Source organism: Lutra lutra, chromosome 1 (assembly GCF_902655055.1).
Source record: "Lutra lutra chromosome 1, mLutLut1.2, whole genome shotgun sequence".
Taxonomy (NCBI): Eukaryota; Metazoa; Chordata; class Mammalia; order Carnivora; family Mustelidae; genus Lutra; species Lutra lutra.
In genome coordinates, this window is record NC_062278.1 from 3,530,308 (window position 1) to 3,553,740 (window position 23,433).

The 23,433-nt window shown below is 54.4% G+C and overlaps 1 protein-coding gene across 1 annotated transcript in view; it reads right to left on the reverse strand.

Annotated features, from left to right (window-relative positions):
- Window positions 1–298: 298 nt before the first annotated feature.
- The window catches only part of UMODL1 (uromodulin like 1), a 61,487-nt gene continuing 38,352 nt past the window's right edge, over window positions 299–23,433 (reverse strand). The window contains exons 15-22 of the mRNA XM_047708591.1: window positions 22,427–22,640; window positions 19,842–19,979; window positions 18,143–18,480; window positions 9,436–9,581; window positions 8,682–8,918; window positions 8,291–8,450; window positions 6,608–6,692; window positions 299–474 (exon numbers count right to left, since the gene is read on the reverse strand). Of these exons, the coding sequence (XP_047564547.1) occupies window positions 299–474; window positions 6,608–6,692; window positions 8,291–8,450; window positions 8,682–8,918; window positions 9,436–9,581; window positions 18,143–18,480; window positions 19,842–19,979; window positions 22,427–22,640 (1,494 nt within the window). The remainder of the gene's footprint in view (window positions 475–6,607; window positions 6,693–8,290; window positions 8,451–8,681; window positions 8,919–9,435; window positions 9,582–18,142; window positions 18,481–19,841; window positions 19,980–22,426; window positions 22,641–23,433) is intronic.

Genomic DNA, 23,433 nt, shown 5'->3' on the forward strand with positions numbered 1-23,433 from the left:
TCCCAGGGCAGTCCTTTACCCCCTGCCCCAGGTCCCCATCTGTGAAAGTGGTCATAACAGCCTCACGCGGTTGGGGTGCACCCGGGCCCTCCCCCTGCCCCCTCTCTGCCCTTTGCACTGCCCCGGGCTCCATGGGCTTAGCGCTTGTGCAAATCGACAGAACCCGGTCCCTAACAACGGATGGTCGGTTTCCCCACCCAGGACTGGTCCTGTGGCTTCCCACCGTGAGGTCAGGATGCGGGCATGGGAGGCGCCTCCCCCACCTCCCCCACCTGCAGGCTAGCCGGGCCTCCTACTCCTAGAACGCCTGGTAGCTGACGTCATCCACTGTAGCTCTGAAGCTATATTTGCCGGTCATTCTCTGGTAGTGCACAAGGACGAGGGTACCTGCTCCTGCCACCAAGGCAAAGATGGCCACCACGATGAGGACGAGGTAGCCGGTTCCCAGGCCTGGCTCTGCCCCTGGGCGCTCACCTGCAGGGAGTGAGACAGGCACAGGTGGAGGGTCTGCCCGAACCCTGAGGGCCGCGTCTCCTAGTGCCCAGGACCGCCTGTGGCCCAGCACTCTGACCTCACGGTGCAGGTGGAACGGGGGGCGTGGGACGGAAGAGCCACGGAGCAAGTGCTCCACGGGGGTCGGCTTCTTTGTGCCATGATCATCTGGATCTGACTGGTCCGGAGCACCACGGCGTGAGGCTCCACACGTGCCCATGTGCACGCAGGAGTCCTGAAGGTGACCAAGCAGACGTCCCAACCCCAAGAGAAGGGCGCATCGAGCAGGACAGTTTGACCTGCCCAACATTCTGGACCATGGCTAGGGGAGGTGGAGGGCTCAGGGGGGCTTGGCATGTGAACACGTGGCTCGCCCAGCACAGAGAGCCACGAGCCTTCCCCACACCCAGAGGGCCGATACAATAGAGGACAACACAGACCCAAAACAGCTGGAAATCGGGACTCGCATCCCCGACACCCACGTTCATAGCCACGGTATCCACAGCACCTGAAGCTGGACACAACGCCCATGTTCGCCAAAGGAGGGACCGATCAACAAAGTGGGGTCCATCCGCACAACGGGATATTGTCGGGCATATAAAGGAACTTGAGGGAAGCTCCAAACCTTACGCTGAGTGAGAGAGAACAGTCGCAAAGGACCCCACGTAGCAGGACCCTGTTTGTGGAACTACCCGGAACGGGCAAAACCAGAGGCAGAAAGCACAGTGGTGTCAGGTTCTGAAGGAAGGGGGCAGGGAGGGACCCCAAACTGATGCAGAGCTGCTTTGGGGGTGATGGAAATGTTTTGAGCCTCGAAACAGGTGGTGGGTGGGGAGCACTGTGAATGGGTGACATGCCACAGGGTTGTTGATTTTAAGATAGTTCCCCGTATGGCGTGTGAATTTCCCCCTCAGTTCTACTGCATGAAACCTGCATGGCCAGAGAGAGAAGGAGGCCACCAGCCAGCCCTCTGGCCTGACCCCCCCACCCCCCAGGGAAGAGAGCTGCCCACCCCCATGAGGAAGGTGGGTGTCGTGGGGCCCTGAGCATGTGGGTGTGACCCACGGACAGGGCGCGGCATCACGTTCACCTCCATCCTCCATCACGGGATGTTCACCAGGGGGACAAGGGGCACCCGGATCCTGTTTCCTGTGCAGTTGCTTGTGTAGACACTGCTCTGGGTCTCCGAGGGTGTGGCATGGGTGTGCACGGTTAACAAGATGGTCTAACAGCAACATTGGGGACCCCCACCTGGCTGCCTGGAACTTAGGTTGTCCCCTCCTCCAGAAGGAGGAAGACCCTGGGGACAGTTGCCGGAACAGTTTCAACCTCCGTAGGCACCCAGCTGGGATAGCCAGCTTCCCCAACAACAACCGCACCGCCGGTCCCCAGATCCCGCCTCTGGGGGGTGCTGATGGGCCCCTGCCTCCCTTCTGTGCCTCGGGTGTGGGACATCTTGCTAGTGGACCATAATGGAGCGGGAGGACAGGAGAGCTAGCCCCTGCCCCTCAGGGGAGCCCAGAGCCAGCCCCAGAATGCCGGCTCCAGGGATGCACGGTTTGGTTTCCTGTTCCCTGCAGCAGAAGGCTCGTAACGACCCATACGACCCACTGACCCGGAGCAGCTCCAGGCGGGGTCCGCAAGCCAGCACCGTCCCCAGTTACCGGGGCTCGGGAATGGTCACCAGTGCACGTGAGACAGCTAGAAGTGGAGAGCGAGCACATGCTGGAACATGACCTTGCCAGCAGTGGGGGTGTCCCGGGTCCAGAAGAGACCAACTGTGTGTTGTGAGCCGCACGTGGGTCACGCAGGCGGACCACCTGTCAGTCTTTTAATAACAACCTGGCCCTCCACCGGGATAGCTCGGGCAGCCTGCACCCACGCACAGGACGGTTACCAGGGTCGCTCTGCAAACGTCATTTTGCAAAGAACAGAAGCCGTCAGGGCCTTGAAGAGGATGAGGGAACATTCGAGCATCGGGCAGACATCACCGAGACTACTTCTTCCTCTTTGGACAAAGAAACTCTAGGGAGGGAGCAATAATGAGGTATCTAGCAAAGCTAATGGCCATGGAATGATTCCAAAAATAAATCGGAAAACTGTGATGCTGCTATGAGCTTGTTGGCAGCCCACAGTTGGGGACAATGCCCAGATGGGTTCTTCTATAACATTACCAATGCGCGGTGCCGTGTGTGTCCTCCAAAAAGATGCATTGAGGTCCTAACCCCCATACCACAGCACGTGATGTTATTTGGAAATAGGGTCATTGCAGATGGAATGGGTTAGCTTCAGATGAGGTCACGCTGAAGCCAGAGAGGCCCCCGATCCAACAGGACCATGTCCTTATAAGAAGACAGCCACATGTAGACACAGAGGGAGAGGGAGAACGCCGTGTGAGGACAGAGGCAGAGACCCGGTGATGGGATCATACAAGCCGAGGAGAGCCAGAGCAGCAAATGCCGGGAGCTGAGAGAGCCTGGAACAGTCCCTCCCTCACTGCCCTAGCAGGAACAGCCCCGTGACACCTTGACCTTGAATTTCTGGCCTCCTGTTTTAAGCCCCCCAGTCCGTGCACTTAGTTTCCTGTGGCACCAGCGCCAGAGAACTAACACTGGTGGTGCGAAGGCTGGTGCTTGAGGGCAAACGGAGCCCATGCGGCGCAGAAGAAGGCCAAGTGGATTAGAAGCTGGGGACTGCTCTGAGAAGCCCCGCCTGTCCAGGTACCAACCTGTGAGCTTGGCCGCCTTCCCAGGAATCCCCAAGTATTCTCAGTCTTCCCCACCATGAGAGTGAGGGTGATGGCAGACCCAGAGCGTGGGTGCCCGTGGTAGGGGTGCAGAGTGTGGACGCCTATGGGGGACACAGCATGGGTACACGTGGGGGGGACAGAATGTGGTTGCATAGGGGGGCAGGGCATGGGCACACAGGGGGACAGAGTGTGGGTGCATGTGGGGGGCAGAGTGTGGGCACCTGGGGGGGCAGAGTATGGGTGCAGGTGGGGGGGCAGAGTATGGGCACCTGTGGGGGGGCAGGGTGGGCACATGTGAGGGCAGAACATGGGCACACATGGGGGGATAGAGTGTGGGTGCACATTGGGGTGGGGGCTGAGTGTGGTGCACAGGGAACAGAGTGTGGGCACAGGGTGGGAACGGGGCAATTGTGAAGGGATCTGTTTGCCCGACTTTCTCAACCCTGTAGTCTCCAACACTATTTCTGTTCATGTACGCAATTAAAATATGAAGTTTCCACCAAATGGGAGATGCCATGTTTCTAAATGTTTTTTCTATGTATTTGTGAGGCACAGTTATGGTGCAAATGAAACCTAATAATACAATAAGAAAGAATCATGGACAAGGTGAATAATTACGGTCTTGTTTTTGAGCCTGACGATTTCTAGCCTCATTCTATTTGTTGTTCTCTGCAGTGATTGTTAGTGTGGTGCTCTAACGGTTACAGATGATAACAACGAACACTTGTCCAGTAATTTCTATGGACAAGGCACTGTATGAAGTAGAAATTATTATTATTCCCATTTTATAGATGAGGGAAATGAAGCACTATGTGCCACATGTGCACATGTTGCAGAGAAAGAGGAGAGTGCTGGACACTTAGTAGGCATGTATGCCTGTCACAGAGACAGATGAAATAATGAGTAAGTGTGTGCATGGATTGATGGGTGGATGGATGCTGTGTGGATAGATAGATGGAGGAAGGAATGCTGGATAACTGGATGGATGGATGGATGGATGGATGGATGGGTGGATGGATGGGTGGGTGGATGGGTGGATGGATGGATGGATGGATGGGTGGGTGGATGGATGGATGGGTGGATGGAAGGAAGGAAGGAAGGATGGATGGATGGATGGATGGATGGATGGATGAATGGATAGGTGGATAGATGGATAGATGGAAGGAAGGAAGGAAGGATGGATGGATGGATGGATGGATGGATGGATAGGTGGATGGATGGATGGATGGATGGATGGATGGATGGATGGAAGGAAGGATGGGTGGATGGGTGGCTGGATGGGTGGGTAAGTGGGTGGATGGGTGGGTGAATGGGTGGATGGGTGGGTGGATGGATGGGTGGATGGATGAGAGGATGGATGGATGGATGGATGGAAGGATAGGTAGATGGGTGGCTGGATGGGTGGGTGGAAGGATGGATGGGTGGGTGGATGGGTGGATGGGTGGGTGGATGGATGGGTGGGTGGATGGATGGGTGGGTGGGTGGAGGGATGGGTGGGTGGATGGATGGATGGATGGGTGGATGGTTAAATACCTGGATGAATGGATGGGTGGGTGGGTGTGTGGGTGGGAGGATGGGTGGGTGGATGGATGGATGGATGGATGGATGGATAGATACCTGGATGAATGGATGGGTGGGTGGATGGAGAACGATGGAAGGATGGTTTGGATCCAGAAGGATCAGTAATTTTCCCAAGACCACACATCTAGAAGCACTATATTCAAACTCAGTTCTCTTAACTGCAAGCCCAGTGCTTTTTCCACTCCAGCAGTTTTGACATTATCTATACTATTTGTGAATAAATAGAAGTCCCATTTCTATCAATGAAAATGCATATTAGGACCACCTGGTCCACCAGTTCTCCTTAGAAGTTTGAGAAAATGAAGAGAGTAAAAGAAACACGCAGTTCTAGGATGGGCCCTATAACCCCCTGATGACTAGTGCAGACCCCAGAACCTGGAGCCCAGCTCCAGAAATGCACCATCAGTAGGCCCCCAAACCTGGAATCTTTTAAATTTCACAAATACTTTGGATGAGAAGCAGCCATTGGAATCACCAGCCAAGAGGCCCTCCTTTCCTCTTCCTGCTCCCTCAGCTTCCTTCCCAAGCCCTGAACAGACTCAGACCCAGGCTCAGACCCCACATCCAAGACCCTGAAGGTCTTGTGCAGGAAGATACAGAGAGGCAAGGAGGGCCACCAAAGTCAGGGAAGAAAACAACAAAAAAGGAGCTACAAAAGGAGAAAAACTAAAGTAGCAGAAACAAAGATCATGGAAGTTTCTTTCTTTCCGGCACAAAACTCGGAGGTCGGAGGCCTGGGCTGGCACACTCGCTCTGTGGTGTCTTTGGAAATGGGGCTCCTTCCAGCTCCTGTCCCCAAGGCCTTTAGGGTCTGCCAGGCAGAGGACTGCAACCTTCCCCACCCCACCCCTGCGCCCGCCAGGCAAGAGGAAGAAAGGGACGCGTGAGGGCAGCCCTGAAGGAGCTGTCACTCCACCTCCTGTTTGCGTCTCATTGGCCAGAACTTACTCACACGGCCACACTGGCTGCCAGGCTGGCTGGGAATGACAGCATCTATCCCCAACAGCCACCTGCCAGCGAAAGCCCGGGGGTTCCACGACTATGAGGGAGGAGGACAGATGTTGGGACACAGCTAGTGGTTTCTGTCTTAATATCCAGAGCACACCATTTCCCCCATCCAATTAAAAGAAACAACAACAATAAAATGGATCTCAAAGGAAATAAAATGCTTTTCTGGAAAGGTGATGGTGGCCTTTGGAATCGCACGGGATGTCATGGACTGGTGGGAGCTTTATACCAAGGGAGAAAGCCATGCCTTTTTTTTTTTTTTTTTTTTTTTTTTTTTTTTGCATCTTCTGCTGTAGCCAAGCCCAGAATAAAGAGGTTTCTCATGCGTGCGCACACTGGTACACGCATACACACGTGCACGTGCATACACACGGAACCCGACCTGGTGCAGCCCGCCTTCCTCCCTCCACAACCCACATGGTGTATCAGTCCCACGTCAGGAAACTTTACCGGTTTCGTGGGACGCAATTCAAAATACCGCTTTGTCCAAGAGCGAGCTGACTTCCCGCAGCGCCCGCCGTTCCTTCCAAAGCAGCGTGGGGACCTGAGGACCGTGAGGGCTCCTCCTGCCTGGGCTCCTGGGAAGGGCCGGCCCCACTCTGCGTGCAGAGGCTGGAACTGGGGCTCTCTGTGAACCCAGCTGCTGTGTCTGCTGTGATGGGTCTACAGAGCGTCCTGGCCCGTGGTTCCTGGTCGCGGCAGGCAGGTTCACACGCGGGGGAGACGGAACCCAGTTCCATCTTTCCTTTAACTGACTCAACCGAGTCACTGACTCACCTTCAGACCGAATGAGGGGTCCCCAGGACATCTGGTGTGTTGTAGACACTTCGCGGCTTCTTGGGGACCGGACGTCATCGCAATTCTGTTGTTTTGAAATGAGGGAAACTTCCAGTTAGTTGAACGGAACTCATCAGCTCTGAGAAACGTGGTCACTGTCGGGGTAAGACTCTGATCCAGACGATCCCCCGGAAGGGGACAAGGGGCCTGGACCGCCAGGACCACAGGGCTCTGCTGGTGCAACGAGCGGGACGGTGGGTAGCCAGGGCTGGAGGAAACCAGGTTCAAGAGAACACCGGCTGAACCATCTCCAACCCCAGATCCCTGGGCCCCTCGGGCCGTGGGACCCGCTCACCATACACCTGCTCTATGTCCCCCTAAACGATGTTGACGCCCTGGCCCCCAGCACCTGCAGATGGGATCTTATTTGGAAACACAGTCTTTGCAGATGAAGTTAAAGCGAGGTCATTGGGATGGGTCCCAGTCCTACCCAGCTGTGTCTTTGTGAAAAGGGGAGGTTGAACACAGACATGCACAGAGGGGAGCTGTGAAGACACAGGGAGAAGCTGGTGTCTCTGCGCCAAAGACAGAGCCTGGAATGAGTTTCCCTCCGGCCTCCGGGAGAACCGGTCCTGCCACAGCCCCTCAGAGGATGCAGTCCTGCTGCCTCAGCCGCCCCGTGGTGCCCTGTGCTCACAGCCAAGGACACCAGCACGACAGCCCTCCTCTGGGGATGTGGAAGGGACTGTGTAGAGCCGTATCATAAAAATTCTGGGGACTTGCAACTCCTCACAGAGGTCACTGTGATGACTAATACCCTTCGTATTTTAGACGGACTTGAGAGCAGGTGCATGCCCATGGCCACCCTTAGCCGGCGGTCATCCTGGGGTCTGTGCGCCTTTCAGTCCTTTTTTCTGCAAGGTCTACAGGATGAGACAAAGTGACATCAACAAAATCGGTTCTTCTCTGCATGTCCTGAGGCTGCTTGGGGGCTGGTCACCGAGGGAGGCCGCAGGGTTCTGCGAGCCGCACAGGAACGATCCCGGCCCCCAGAAGACAGATACACACGCAGCCGCTGAACCAGGGGCCAGCAGAGCTCTCTACACTGTCCTTGGCACAGACAACGTCCGCGACGCACTTGTCTGGTGTGAACGGCTTTCACACCTCAGGACCACAAAGCATCATTTCACAGTTAAACAGCTAAGGAAATGAGAATATAGAATTATTCAAGATCCCGGTGTGGAGGCTGAACAGAGGGGGAAACCCTCCTATGCAGTATCGCAGTGGCTGGGATTCAACAGCGTTCCGTCCATGCTGCTAAAAATAATATGAAATTAAAGGACCGTGTTTACACTCAGATATGCATTCTCCTCGGAGAAGAGAAGCCCCGCAGCCCCAGGGGCAGCCTGGGGTGTGCTGTGATGACCAGCAGGTGGCACGGCCTCCAGGCAGAGGCAGCTTAGCCACAACCACATGGACCGCCCACCCGCCCACTCGTGAGCTGCCCGCCGCCCACACTGCCTTTTGTGCCTTTATGGGGCTCAGGCTATAGGGCCCCGTGTCTCCTCCTAAAAGTTGGGCCCCGGAGCCACCCCAGCCCTGGGCCTCAGCTAACGGAGTGACCCTCCTCAGAGCCACAGGGACGCGAGTCCAGGCACAAGTTCGGTAAAGCGCAACACCTACTATTTTGCATGTGGTCCCAGGGGAGTCCATGCAGATGCGGAGCCGGCAGTGCAGGTAGACGATGGAGTTGTTGATGAAGGAGAAGATTTTCAGCTTAAACTGGGCCTTGCTGGAATCCCCGTTCTCGATCACGTGCGTGTGCGTGTTGGGGATGGGGCAGCTGGGAAGCGAGGGACCGGGACTCACTGGTCAGGAGCCGCCCCCTCTGCCCCCCATCCCACTCCCGGTCAGGCTTCCCCTGCACACACACCATCCGCGCTGTGCGTGGGAGGCAGGGACCGCCAGGTCTCCCAGTCCCCCGAGACTCGGGCGTCACTGAAAACCCAGGCCCGCCTCTCCATGAGGGTCTGGGAACTCAGAGGCCCCCGAGCAGCCCACAGCCGGCACCCACCTGTCATTGATGAAGACGAACATGACCGGGTCCCTGGCGTTGCTGGACGGCGTCGCCCAGCACTCGGTCAGGACCACCTTGAGGTTGCTGTTCTGGTTATAGAGCCCCACCTCGATCTTGATGTCGTCGCTGGCGGACACGGTGTAATTCCGGGGTATAGGGGAGTCCCCAATAAATAGCTGCATCTCGGTGACAAAATTACCAGAGCCGTGGAGGTCCTCGATAATGGTGTAAACCCTGCCAGAGCAGGTGGGTTCGGCAGGTGCACTTCTGTGACCCCGCCCCTTCCCACTGCTCCCCAGAAAGCAACCCCAGAGGAAGAGGAAGTAAAGGCAGACCACCAGCGGGACCCGGCAAAGAAAGGCTGCCTGTTCTGAGCCGGCTGGAGTGGGGTGTCAGCCCCCGGAGGTGGGTCTGGAGGAGACCTGAGGACAGACAGGGGCGGGGGTCGGCTTCCCAGTGGGACAGAGAGGCCCCAGACGGCTGGTGAGACATGGTCACGGGGAAGCCATGGTCAGGCTCACCAGGACTGGGGCGTCCCCTGTGACTGGCTAGGGCGCACACTGGCTTTCTTTGGTTGGTCCAGGTTTGGAAGTGAAGACAACAGTTAGGGGAACTGGTAGTTCCTAACCAAGTCTGGCCACTGTCAGTCTCACAAAAGGGTCCTCAAGTGATTGAAACCCTAAAGAAATCCAAAGCAAAGGCGCTAGGGGGAGAGTGAGCTGGGGAGGGGTGGCAGGACCTCTGCACTCACCCCCACTCTGGGGTGTAGCCCGATGACGTCAGGAGGTCGTTCTGGAAGGCACAATGGATGGGGCTCAGGATCTTCAGGTGGTGGATGATGGCGTCGGGGGACAGGTCGTTCCTCAGCGTGGTCCTCACCACCGTACTCGTCATGTTCTGAACACAAACGGGCATCAGTGCGCTCCCGGACCCCAGCAGCCCCGCCCCCAGCATGCCAGCAGACCACGGTTCTGGGTGCCGGGGGAGGGGTGGCTCTTCCCTAAAGCTTGTCCCCAAATATGAACACTCTGACCATCTTTTCCCAACATCAAATGCCAAGGAGCATGTCAAGTGCTGACTCCTGATTTCTCCTGTGTCCTTTGCCCGTTTTCCCCATCAGAGGAGAACCAGAGGCAAACCGGACCAGCTGATACCCCCAAATGACGGATGGGGTTCCTCCCCAGACAATCCCCCAGCACATTTCTGAAAGTGAGAGTGCAAGACCCTCCCCAAAGAAATCAAGCTAAAATCATGGGGTTGAAGTCTGCGTGGGACCACCAGATTTCTCTCCCCACACCATCATCTGGGCGGAAAACAAGGAGCCCAAGGACAAGCCCCAGAGAGGGACGGTCATTGTGACGGGGACTCGGGGCGTGGGAGTGCATGAGCCCCCAGGGAACAAGGCTGAGCCCGTTCCTGTGCACGAAGTGAGGCCTGTAGACCAAGCACAGAGACTAAGCACGCGAGAGTTCCGGAGTTTCTCCAGATCCCAGAACAGAGCCGGAGAGCCTGGGGCGGGCAGCTGCCCGATGTGCTCCGTGGACAGCAGGTAGGAGGGGATGGACACTTCTGTGAAAACCACCCTCGTCACACTGGAGCTGAGCCAAGGCTGTCGTTGGACCAAACGCCTGAAGTGACAATCGTTCGCAGCATTTTGCTCGCTCGTGGCTTGGAGTTGGATCGTGGTGGGCTTCCCAAGGTCAGCGTCCCTTCACAGGCACCTCCTACGCTGTCACTAGGACGCGGCCCGGCGCCGGCCAAGGGCAGCTGCAGACGGCCCGTGGCTGTTGCATCGTGGTGGGCGTGGCGTGGCCTCGGCTAGTCACCGGCCTTGGCGTCTCAGGAGTAGACGAGAGACGGGGGGACTGTGAAACAGACAAGCCGACCGTCCGCGAAGAGGAAGCAGGGGCGCGGCTGAAACATCGCGCTGAGAAGCTGCATCTGGGAGCGTCCACGGAACCGCACAGCCACGGAAGCAGGAGCCCACAGACGTGGCGTGGCCAGCAGTGCGTCTGGTCATGGAGAGCCTGCCAGGGAACGATGGCTGAAAATAGACACTTGGAGACCAGCCGTGCTGATGGGACCCACAGATCTGGTAGAGACGTGGAATCCAGGGGCCATTCGGGCTCTGGCAGGAGTGGGTCACCGGTGGTGCAAAGTTCGCTGGAGCGCGAGGGGGAGTGGCTGCCGGCGGAGGGTTCTGGACTGAAGTCCCTGCGGGGAAGCCGTTTTCGGTGCTCCTCTGCATCTCCGGCTCCCACACCGACTCCTTCCTTGTTGCTCGTTTATGAGAAATTACAGCAAGTGTGTTTTCCCTTGTGTGTCTGTGACACAGACCCACGCAAGCCCCAGTAAATGGACAACATCCAAAACCATTAGCTTATATCGGAAGCTACTGGGTATTATTGCTGTCTCTAGGTTTTTGTATAAATGGTGAAATTAGAATTTCTGAAACCCACGTGAATTCTTGGAGCTCATTTTCCTTCGTAGGGACTAGTGACGCCTTAGCTTCGGGGAACAAACTTACCTACGTTCTTGATTGCATTATCCAAAGACGGAAGCGTGGAAACACTTTGGCATTTGCACCTATCTCTGTGTTTGCTTCTATCTGCCCCTCCGTACTTTGGAACAGTTATCGATCTACATGATGTTTGTAGGTCCGGCGGCTCCTTCCAGCTGAGAAGCAGAAGCTCCTGGGGGTATAGAGTCGTAACCGACGTGGCGTCAAGTGTCCGATGGGCTGTGCCCCGGGCACCCCAGCCAGGGTACGTGCTCGCTGTGTCATTCGGTGCCTTTGAAAACTGCTTTGGGAAGAGCCCCAGACACCCTGGCCAGCTCCCCGCTGTCTCCATAGAATTTGGGAAGATGACCGCGGATGCTGGTGAATCTTCTGGGGCGCGGACCACTGTGTCTCTGAGCATCGTCTGCACGATCAGCTCACAGCACGTCAGACTTGAGGGCGGGGCTTAAAGCCTTGGATTTAGCTTCTAAGAAATCGGGAGGTCAGTACAATTTAAACTGCTTAACCATCCCCCCCCAAAATAAGGAAAGAGGAGGAGGCGGCGGAACCTGCTAACTGTACGTATTCCATCGTGTTTGTGTAAGTCCGTGTTTGGAGAATCTTAGGTTTTGGCAAGTACCAAAAACATCAAGAACTCTCGTGGATTCCGGGGCTGGGATGACTCACCCGAGATGCATTTCCCTCCGCTCTGAACAGGCCCTGAGCCCCACTGAAGGTAACAGGTGGAGCCGTCGTGTCCGTGCAGCTCAGGGAAACAGAGGCATCGTGGGACCCCGGCCATCGGTAAGACACTCACCCGCACGGCGCGACGGCACTGACCATGTCGTTTCCCGCACCGTTCACTCTGGTCTGCGAGCCTGCAGTGTGCTCACTGGGACCTGAGACCCTCGGGGGCTGCCCTGCCCATGCCCGCCCTCCAGCCCGCGGCTGCCTCGGGGCTTTGGGGTTCCGCACTGAAGCCCCCAAGAAGCTGCTGTCCCTGTCCACGCAGCCCGCATCCATGTGAGTCTGAGGAATCCATAAGAAAGAGAAGGAAGCCCCAGGGCCACGTTTAAGTTGTGCTGGTTGGAGGGTGGGAGGGGGCTGACAAAGGCTCTGTGGTCACTGGGGACATCCTGGTGGCCCCTTCAACCCAGGACCCCTGAGGAGGCTGGAATCATACTGGAGAGAAGCAAGCAGACCCACTGTGCAAGTGCACCGCCCTGCCATGGTCCCCCACAGGTCCATGTGCCTGCTGACCCCGCAGCTGCCCATCCCCCACAGGTCCATGTGCACACTGACCCCGCAGCCCTAGTACCTGGCCCCCAACTCACCTGCCCCTCACCTGCCGTGTTATCTGTCACTGAGCCCAGACCATGCCCTGGGACCCACGTGTCCCTACGCGGAGCAAGGACCAGGCTCCAAACCGAAGCATCTGAGTGCAAGGACCTTTGCCCTCCCTGTACCCTGCAAGGCCCCTGGAAAGGCAGAGTCGCAGAAGCCACAAGGCCGGTCCTTGGAGGCAGGGACAACCTGACTCCCGCTGACCTTGCTGAGCCTCCAGGTCCCGTTGGTGAAACGTGCATCCCAGGACCTAACCGTCACCAGGGGCTCAGAACACCAGCCCGCGGGTCCATGGGGCGACACTTCCCCACCTTGTTCTAGGAAACAAGGCCTCCAACTGCTGTCACAAGGTTCTTAGGGGCTGAAGTCCGTGTTCCTGAGTCCCTGCCCAGTGGACCAACTTAGCTAAGGAGGACAACCTCCCTGTCCTCACTGCCACGCCAGCCCCTCTGCTGACTGTCTCCCAGCCCCCCTGACAACACCAGCCCCTTCCATGCACACCCCCCAACCCAGGGCCCTGCCTCCCAGAACCATGCAGACACCTTCCACCTGGTCACACCCCCCAGCTTCCTGCCCCCCTCACCAGCCACTGTCACGTATCCCCTGGCTGTGCACACAGTCCTCCCTGCACACATCTGGGGACCGTGTCAGTTTCCGCACATCCTGTCCCAGGGGTGCTCATTTCTCAGGGTGCCACCATGCTCAGTGCTGCCCTGTCCCCCCATGTTCAGTGAGGCAGGGTGCCCAGAGGACACTGGCGTCCTCCTCCTGCAGCTCAGTGCACACAGTGCAGGGAGGAGGGAGGCAAGAGAGACACAGGAGCTTTAACTGTGGCCCTGAGCCAGGCTGGGAAGAACCAGGGCCTGGAGCCCGTCCGCTCAGCACACAGGGTGCAGGGGTACCGCAGACCAGGGGAGATCACAGGGGAGACAGGAAACGCCACCAGCCAGCCCTAACTGGGTTCCCCTCTGTGCGGGCAGAGGGAGGTCCCTGAGCCTGTCGAGGACTCTGGTGAAGATAACCATTCACAGGCCACGATGCCTCGGCCCAGGTCCTTCTGATCACACCAGCCGCTTGCCCAGTGTGCACAAACACGCACATACTCACTCACACACATGCACGTTCTCAGACATATGCACCCCTGCAGCCACCTTCCTGCCTTTTTCCTCTCCTACTGGCCGTCTATCCTGCCCATGCTTCAGAGTCACTGGAAGTCGTCTTTAAACCCTGAGGCTGATCGACAAGAATACAATCATAGTAGGGGATTTTAACACTCCCCTCACTGAAATGGACAGATCATCCAAGCAAAAGATCAACAAGGAAATCAAGGCCTTAAATGACACACTGGACCAGATGGACATCACAGATATATTCAGAACATTTCATCCCAAAGCAACAGAATACACATTCTTCTCTAGTGCACATGGAACATTCTCCAGAATAGATCACATTCTTGGTCCTAAATCAAGTCTCAACCGGTATCAAAAGATTGGGATCATTCCCTGCATATTTTCAGACCACAATGCTCTAAAGCTAGAACTCAATAACAAGAGGAAATTTGGAAAGAACCCAAATACATGGAGACTAAACAGCATCCTTCTAAAGAATGAATGGGTCAACCAGGAAATCAAAGAAGAATTGAAAAAAATTATGGAAACAAATGATAATGAAAACACAACAGTTCAGAATCTGTGGGACACAACAAAGGCAGTCCTGAGAGGAAAATATATAGCGGTACAAGCCTTTCTCAAGAAACAAGAAAGGTCTCAGGTACACAACCTAACCCTACACCTAAAGGAGCTGGAGAGAGAACAAGAAAGAAACCCTAAACCCAGCAGGAGAAGAGAAATCATAAAGATCAGAGCAGAAATCAATGAAATAGAAACCAAAAAAACAATAGAACAAATCAACGAAACTAGGAGCTGGTTCTTTGAAAGAATTAATAAGATTGATAAACCCCTGGCCAGACTTATCAAAAAGAAAAGAGAGAGGACCCAAATAAATAAAATCATGAATGAAAGAGGAGAGATCACAACGAACACCAAAGAAATACAGACAATTATAAGAACATACTATGAGCAACTCTACGCCAACAAATTTGACAATCTGGAAGAAATGGATGCATTCCTAGAGACATATAAACTACCACAACTGAACCAGGAAGAAATAGAAAGCCTGAACAGACCCATAACCAGTAAGGAGATTGAAACAGTCATCAAAAATCTCCAAACAAACAAAAGCCCAGGGCCAGACGGCTTCCCGGGGGAATTCTACCAAACATTTAAAGAAGAACTAATTCCTATTCTCCTGAAACTGTTCCAAAAAATAGCAATAGAAGGAAAACTTCCAAACTCATTTTATGAGGCCAGCATCACCTTGATCCCAAAACCAGACAAGGATCCCAACAAAAAAGAGAACTACAGACCAATATCCTTGATGAACACAGATGCAAAAATTCTCGCCAAAATACTAGCCAATAGGATTCAACAGTACGTTAAAAGGATTATTCACCACGACCAAGTGGGATTTATTCCAGGGCTGCAAGGCTGGTTCAACATCCGCAAATCAATCAATGTGATACAACACATTAATAAAAGAAAGAACGAGAACCATATGATACTCTCCATAGATGCTGAAAAAGCATTTGACAAAGTACAGCATCCCTTCCTGATCAAAACTCTTCAAAGTGTAGGGATAGACGGCACATACCTCAATATTATCAAAGCCATCTATGAAAAACCCACTGCAAATATCATTCTCAATGGAGAAAAACTGAAAGCTTTTCCGCTAAGGTCAGGAACACGGCAGGGATGTCCGTTATCACCACTGCTATTCAACATAGTACTAGAAGTCCTAGCCTCAGCAATCAGACAACAAAAGGAAATTAAAGGCATCCAAATCGGCAAAGAAGAAGTCAAACTATCACTCTTCGCAGATGATATGATACTCTATGTGGAAAACCCAAAAGACTCCACTCCAAAACTGCTAGAACTTGTACAGGAATTCAGTAAAGTGTCAGGATATAAAATCAATGCACAGAAATCAGTTGCATTTCTCTACACCAACAACAAGACAGAAGAGAGAGAAATTAAGGAGTCCATCCCATTTACAATTGCACCCAAAACTATAAGATACCTAGGAATAAACCTAACCAAAGAGACTAAGAATCTATACTCAGAAAACTATAAAGTACTCATGAAAGAAATTGAGGAAGACACAAAGAAATGGAAAAATGTTCCATGCTCCTGGATTGGAAGAATAAATATTGTGAAAATGTCTATGCTACCTAAAGCAATCTACACATTTAATGCAATTCCTATCAAAGTACCATCCATTTTTTTCAAAGAAATGGAACAAATAATCCTAAAATTTATATGGAACCAGAAAAGACCTCGAATAGCCAAAGGAATATTGAAAAAGAAAGCCAAAGTTGGTGGCATCACAATTCCGGACTTCAAGCTCTATTACAAAGCTGTCATCATCAAGACAGCATGGTACTGGCACAAAAACAGACACATAGATCAATGGAACAGAATAGAGAGCCCAGAAATGGACCCTCAACTCTATGGTCAACTCATCTTCGACAAAGCAGGAAAGAATGTCCAATGGAACAAAGACAGCCTCTTCAATAAATGGTGTTGGGAAAATTGGACAGCCACATGCAGAAAAATGAAATTGGATCATTTCCTTACACCACACACGAAAATAGACTCAAAATGGATGAAGGATCTCAATGTGAGAAAGGAATCCATCAAAATCCTCGAGGAGAACACAGGCAGCAACCTCTTCGACGTCAGCCGCAGCAACATCTTCCTAGGAACATCACCAAAGGCAAGGGAAGCAAGGGCAAAAATGAACTTTTGGGATTTTATCAAGATCAAAAGCTTTTGCACAGCAAAGGAAACAGTGAACAAAACCAAAAGACAACTGACAGAATGGGAGAAGATATTTGCAAATGACATATCAGATAAAGGGCTAGTGTCCAAAATCTATAAAGAACTTAGCAAACTCAACACCCAAAGAACAAATAATCCAATCAAGAAATGGGCAGAGGACATGAACAGACATTTCTGCAAAGAAGACATCCAGATGGCCAACAGACACATGAAAAAGTGCTCCATATCACTCGGCATCAGGGAAATACAAATCAAAACCACCATGAGATATCACCTCACACCAGTCAGAATGGCTAAAATGAACAAGTCAGGAAATGACAGATGCTGGCGAGGATGCGGAGAAAGGGGAACCCTCCTACACTGTTGGTGGGAATGCAAGCTGGTGCAACCACTCTGGAAAACAGCATGGAGGTTCCTCAAAATGTTGAAAATAGAACTACCCTATGACCCTGCAATTGCACTGCTGGGTATTTACCCTAAAGATACAAACGTAGTGATCCGAAGGGGCACGTGCACCCGAATGTTTATAGCAGCAATGTCTACAATAGCCAAACTATGGAAAGAACCTAGATGTCCATCTACAGACGAATGGATAAAGAAGATGTGGTATATATACACAATGGAATACTATGCAGCCATCAAAAGAAATGAAATCTTGCCATTTGCGACGACGTGGATGGAACTAGAGGGTATCATGCTTAGCGAAATAAGTCAATCGGAGAAAGACAACTATCATATGATCTCCCTGATATGAGGGAGAGGAGATGCAACATGGGGGGTCGAGGGGGTAGGAGAAGAGTAAATGAAACAAGATGGGATTGGGAGGAAGACAAACCATAAGTGACTCTTAATCTCACAAAACAAACTGAGGGTTGATGGGGGGAGGGGGTTGGGAGAGGGGGTGGGGTTATGGATATCGGGGAGGGTATGTGCTATGGTGAGTGTTGTGAAGTGTGTAAACCTGGCGATTCGCAGACCTGTACCCCTGGGGATAAAAATATATGTTTATAAAGCTGTAAAAAAAAAAAAAAGAAAGAAAGAAAGAAAGAAAGAAAGAAAGGATGAATCCCCAAGTTTTGTAGCAACATGGACGGGACTGGAAGAGATTATGCTGAGTGAAATAAGTCAAGCAGAGAGAGTCAATTATCATATGGTTTCACTTATTTGTGGAGCATAACAAATAGCATGGAGGACAAGGGGAGATGGAGAGGAGAAGGGAGTTGAGGGAAATTGGAAGGGGAGGTGAACCATGAGAGACTATGGACTCTGAAAAACGATCTGAGAATTTTGAAGGGGTGGGGGGTGGGAGGTTGGGGGCACCAGGTGGTGGGTATTGTAGAGGGCACGGATTGCATGGAGCACTGGGTGTGGTGCAAAAATAATGAATACTGTTATGCTGAAAAAAATAAAAAAATTTAAATTAAAAAAAATAAAATAAAATAAAATAAACCCTGAGGCTGACCCCAGGCCCTTTGCACCAGAATCCCACAGGCAGAGCTCAAAACTCCCCCTGATTCCAGGGCACAGTCTGGTCCCGGGTGAGAACTGGCCCTATCCTGTCCCCCCCTTTCTTGGGTCTCCCACTTTGAGTCAGAGACCCTGGGGTGCAAAGTCTTCCCTGGTCCCCTGGGACAGTTGTACCACCCCCATCTGGTGCCTCTGATGCTGGACGTACTGCCCCGCCCACATGCCCCCGAACCCGGCCCCCCAGCCCTTACGCTTTGCACGACGGTCCCGCACTCACTCCACCCGGCCACCAGGAGCACGTGCGTGCTGTTGTGGTCACTGACGTTGCAGGATGGGTGTCCCAGGTACAGGGAGGACTCGGGGATGGACTCCTGCTGCAGGAAACGTCTCTGGATGGTGATGGCCACCTTCTCAATCTCGCAGAGCACCCTGACCGCCTCGGTCAGGCTCAGCCGCTGCGGTGGCTCCTGGGGGCCCTGACTGGTCCCTGGCACAGAGGCAGCCCTGGTTCCTGCTGAGGTGGGAAGCTGCTCCAGGCCCGGGACCAGAGAGGGTCCGGGGGCCTGGGTCGTGTTGCTGGGAGAGTCATCTGCAAGGCACAAGATGAAACCCAAGGCTGGGTCTGTGTTTGGGATCTGCTGCCAAGCCTGGACTGTGCGGCGCGCACGGCGGGAGGGGACGCAGGGGGGTGAGGGGAGGTCAGATGGGAAGAGCATCGCGTGCCAGGACTGAACATTCCGCCCACGGCCACACACAGGCACCTGTTGCACGTTCCCGCCAGCCTCCAGCGCGGCCAGGCTCGGCTTGCCGGTGGCTCCCGTGAGCCAGGAAACCAAGGTGCCGTCTGCCCCCCGGACTCTCCCAGGCTGACACCAGGTGTGGGCCAAGCCCGCGCACTTGCTGCGACAAGCCCTCTAGTCTCTAAGGTGGGTTAATGACGTTTACTCTCAGGATCCCGAGTCCCTAGCTCTGGGTCCAGCGTCCTACTTCCCCCAAAGCATGGCTTCAACCTCCACCGGACCACAGCCCAGCCTGCTCCCTGGGCCCGGCCCCAACCCCTGCCACCCTGGCACCTGTCTTCTCTTCTCTCAAGGTGGGGCTTGCCCATGGCTCTGTCTCCTCGCCTAGCTCCCTCGTCTCCAGGATGCGGTCCAAACCCCGGCCTGTGGCGTTCATCGCCTTCTCAACCGGCCTCGGCTACTTCTTGGCAGCTGGCTTCCCCTCCCTCCCACCCATCTCCTGAGGGCGCCCACACTTCCGCCAGCCCAGAGTGCACCCAGGCCAGGCGCACCATCAGGAGCTCTGTTCGCACGGCTGCATGGACCCAGCACCCGCTGCCTAGCGCTGTCTCGCTGGCCTTTAAGAATGGCTCTAAGACACCTTTGCAGGAAGCCCCCCCGACCACACTCATGGGGCTGCTACCACTCAGTCCCCCCAAGCCTCCTGCTTCTACTTCAAGCAGAACATTCCATACTCCCGGTGACAGATGTTTACTTGTATAAACATCTGTCTCGATCCGCTAGACCGCAGATCCGTGGATGGAGGGGTCCCCTCAGGGTCAATGTTGAATCCACTGAGGCCCCATTTAGCAGGAAAAGCTCCAGGTGGGGAGAAGGGGCCCAGCAGAAACACTTCCCACGTGTTGCTTCTCACACGGGCTGTAGGCTCTAGGCTGTAGGCTTCTAGGATGGGAGAGAACACAGCCGACCTTACGTGTGTCCTTTCTCATCAGGGGCACTTGGAGACATGCGGTGTCACCCAGGAGGCTGGAGACGCATGGGAGAGCGTGAGGGGGCACATACGTGAGCGCACAGGCACACACGTTAGAAAACCAGTCCGGGACATAAAAACATGCAGCCCTCATCAGGACGGGAGCACTTTGTGAACAAACATCCTTAAGAGAACAGATTACCCAACAGGGTCTCAGAAAAGGGATTATGGGAATCTCACCTTCACAGAGTCTTCCAGAATATTCCAGGGGGGAGCGGGGGGCACCGCCCACGCAGCTGCAGATGAAGGAGCCCAGAGTGTTGTGGCAGGAGGCGCCCGGCTCACAGTCGTGCTCCTGGTTCTCACACTCGTCGTAATCTGCGCGACACCAGAACGAAGACAGGACACGGTTACAGGGTCGCGGGGCCTGAGCGCCACACGGCTCCCCCCATGCCGGATGTCGGGCCGCGGAGTTGAAAATTACGGAGTGACGGCAAAGCTGCCCGGTTCTGGGGAGTTCAGTAGATAGGGAGGCACCTGCTTCTGGCCAGCGTCCAGAAGTCCGCGGGGACCGCTGGGGGAAGGAGGGTTCTTGGTCCCCAGGGTGCTGGGCAGGACAGCAGAGCAGCTCATTGGGGGACGAGCAGGACGCCAGCCCCAGCCTCAGCCCCTGGCCTCAGACCCAGACACCCCCGCGGCAAGCCCGTCCCCGCAGAAGGCCCTCTGCCCTCTGCTTGCTTTGGTCTCTACACTGAGCTACTCTGACTCAGTCTGCCTGATTTCTCTGTGGGACCATCAGCCGCTTGCAAACTTCTGCTTCTCAAGCAAGACGGAGGGTGGGGGTCTTTGTGTATAAAGTACGGTCCCAGCTGAGGTCGACTTCTGTAGGCTGAAGTCCTGCCGGGATCTTCTCAGTGAGCATCGTCAGACCGATTTCCAGGAAGCAGAGCAAATCCTGTTCGCACCCGAGGCCCGCCTCGGCCCACTCTGCTGTCTCCAGTGCTTCTGGCTAGAGCCCCACTGCCCCCAGAGGGACATGCGTGGGCCATTTCAGTGCGAACATCCATGGTTGTTACTCTCAGCCACTCATCTGCGTTTCTTCCGTCCTCCGTCGTCGGCTCAGTCTGGCCTGCATTTATCTCTGTCCTAAAGATCATGCAGGTTCTTGCCCTTATTTTTTTTCTAAGATTTTATTTTATTTATTTGACAGACAGAGATCACCAGCAGGCAGAGAGGCAGGCAGAGAGAGAGGGAAGCAGGATCCCCGCTGAGCAAGGAGCCCGACATAGAACTCGATCCCAGGACCCTGGGATCGTGACCCGAGCTGAAGGCAGAGGCTTTAACCCACTGAACATCCAGGCACCCTGGGTCTTGCCCTTATTATTGACATGTGGGGGTCCCTCCCTCATACAGGGATGTAACTCTTCACGTTATTCAAGCGATGTTTGGGGTGTTACTTTCTTCACAACGGGGTCTTTGTTTTGTATAATATAAAAGTAACATTTTATGGAGTCAACTATTTTAGCCTTCGCCTCTGTGGGCTTGTCTTCTATTTTTTTTTTAAAGATTTTATTTATTTATTTAACAGAGAGAAATCACAAGTAGGCAGAGAGGCAGGCAGAGAGAGAGGAGGAAGCAGGCTCTCTGCTGAGCAGAAAGCCCGATGAGGGGCTCGATCCCAGGACCTGGGATCATGACCTGAGCCGAAGGCAGCAGCTCAACCCACTGAGCCACCCAGGCGCCCCTTGTCTTCTATTTTTAACTTAGAAAGCCCTTCTCATCCCCCAAACCAGAAGAGTAACGTATATGGTCTCTGATTGTTTTTGTGCACGTAACTCAAAGTTTTTTGTTGTTTATTTTCAAGTATGCTACATGCTATGAACAGAATTGTGCCCCCAAAATGCATATGTTGGAGTTCCTGGGGGGCTCAGTGGGTTGGGCATCAGCCTTCGGCTCAGATCATGATCCCAGTGTCCTGGGATCGAGTCCCATGTCGGGCTCCTTGCTCAGCAGGGATCCTGCTTCTCCCTCTGCCCCTCCCCTTGCTTGTACTCGCTCCATTACATAATAAATAAAAACTTTTTAAAAAATGTGTACGTTGAAGCCCCAGCTGCTACTGTGACCGTATTTGCAGATGGGGTGTTGAGAAGGTAATTGAGGCTAAATGAGCCCATAAAGTGGGACCCTTCTAAGCAGGGGCACCAGGGCTCTGTGCGCACCCAGGGGAGAGGCCAGAGTGAGGAGGCTCTGTCCACACGGCAGGGAGAGGCTCGCCACAGAAAACAAACCAGCCAGCCCCTGGATCCTGGACGTCCGGCCTCCAGGGCCGAGAACTACACGTGTGCTACGGCAACCGCCCCGTTTGTGGCATTGGGTTCCGACAGCTCCAGCGGATGACTATGACTTGAGAGAAAAATGTAAATCGCCTTCTCTCCCTGCTTTTCTTTTCCATTATTTTTAGCAGGATCTCCCTGGAAACTGTGCTTGGGAGGAAGTGTGGCTGCAGGGAGAGACAAGTGTGTCCCCAGCCCGGTCACGTGGTGGCCGAGGAGACCCAGGGCAGGGCACAGCTGCTGGAAGGGAGACAGCATCTCCGGGCATCTGTACAGCCTCGAGCCAGACATTTCCAGCCCCTAAACCTTCAGAAACTACACAGAAGCGGTAAGAGAGCTGAGGGTCCTGTCTGCTCCCGGCTTTTACCTCCCGCCTGGGGACCCAGAGAGAAGGCACTGGGGGTGACATCTTCCAAAGGAAAGCAGAAGGCAGGCTTTGTCCGCCTCTCTTTCAGACACAGTGAGTCTCCGGGTGGCCCAGCCTCCACCTACCCTGGATGAAGGTGTCCCCTCCGGCCACCTCCAGCAGAGACGCGTTCTGAAAAGCCATGAGGAACGCGGTGGACACCTCGCGGACATCCACGTCTGTGATGATCAGCAGGTTAAACTCCACCACGACGCTGCCATTGGTGACGCCGGTCACCTCCATCTGGACCCCGCCACTGTCCACGAGCCGGAGCATGGCGGCCGGCAAGGACGCTCGCACCTTTGGAAAGACCACATGTGAAAAGAGCCGCCCACCGAGAGGAAGCTGGGCCCTGACCCAAGGGTCAGCTCCTGGGAGTCTGGCCAGCAGCAAAAGGGACAAAGCCAATAGTCAGTTCTGGGCCCAGGCCTGTGTTCTGTGTCCCAAGCCCAGCATGAGTGCCGGTGGGTCCTGAGGCCCTGGGGAGAGTCCCATTCCCTCCCTGCCACCCTGAGGGCACGTCTGCTGGCCAGCGCAGGCAAGATGCGACAGCCCTATCCTGGGGGGACACATTCCCTGAGGGGGGCTCAGGACAGCATTTAGAATCTACTACTCTCAGCGCACGGCCATGGAGGACGGGGGCTGGGCGGGTGGTCGTGGGGGGACACCTCTCTCTCACTGTGTATTTTCTAGAACTGTCCCCCTACTCTTGATCCTACAGAACAGCTCCCGTCCCCTTCTCACCTCCTTCCCCAAAACGGCTTCCCTGTGAGCCTTCCTGCAGGGACAGGCAGCTCCCGCCTGGCTTTCCACTCTGCCACCTCGATCAGAACCTGCCTCGCACGCTGTGGGGTTTTCCTGGCCCTCGCAGCCAGAATGCCCAGAGAGACACACGACTGTTGTGGCTTTAAGCAGTCCACACAGCCCGAGTCTTCTGTGGAAAAGAGCACCTCCAGGGTCCGGCCACACAGAAAACCTCGTCCTCATCTGGACCCCGGAGGTGGGTGGCTCAAAGCACAGGCTCATGGATTCACTTCCTGGCGTTGGGACAGCCGTGAGCAAATCCGCTGTCACCCATGGCCGCCTGGGCCGT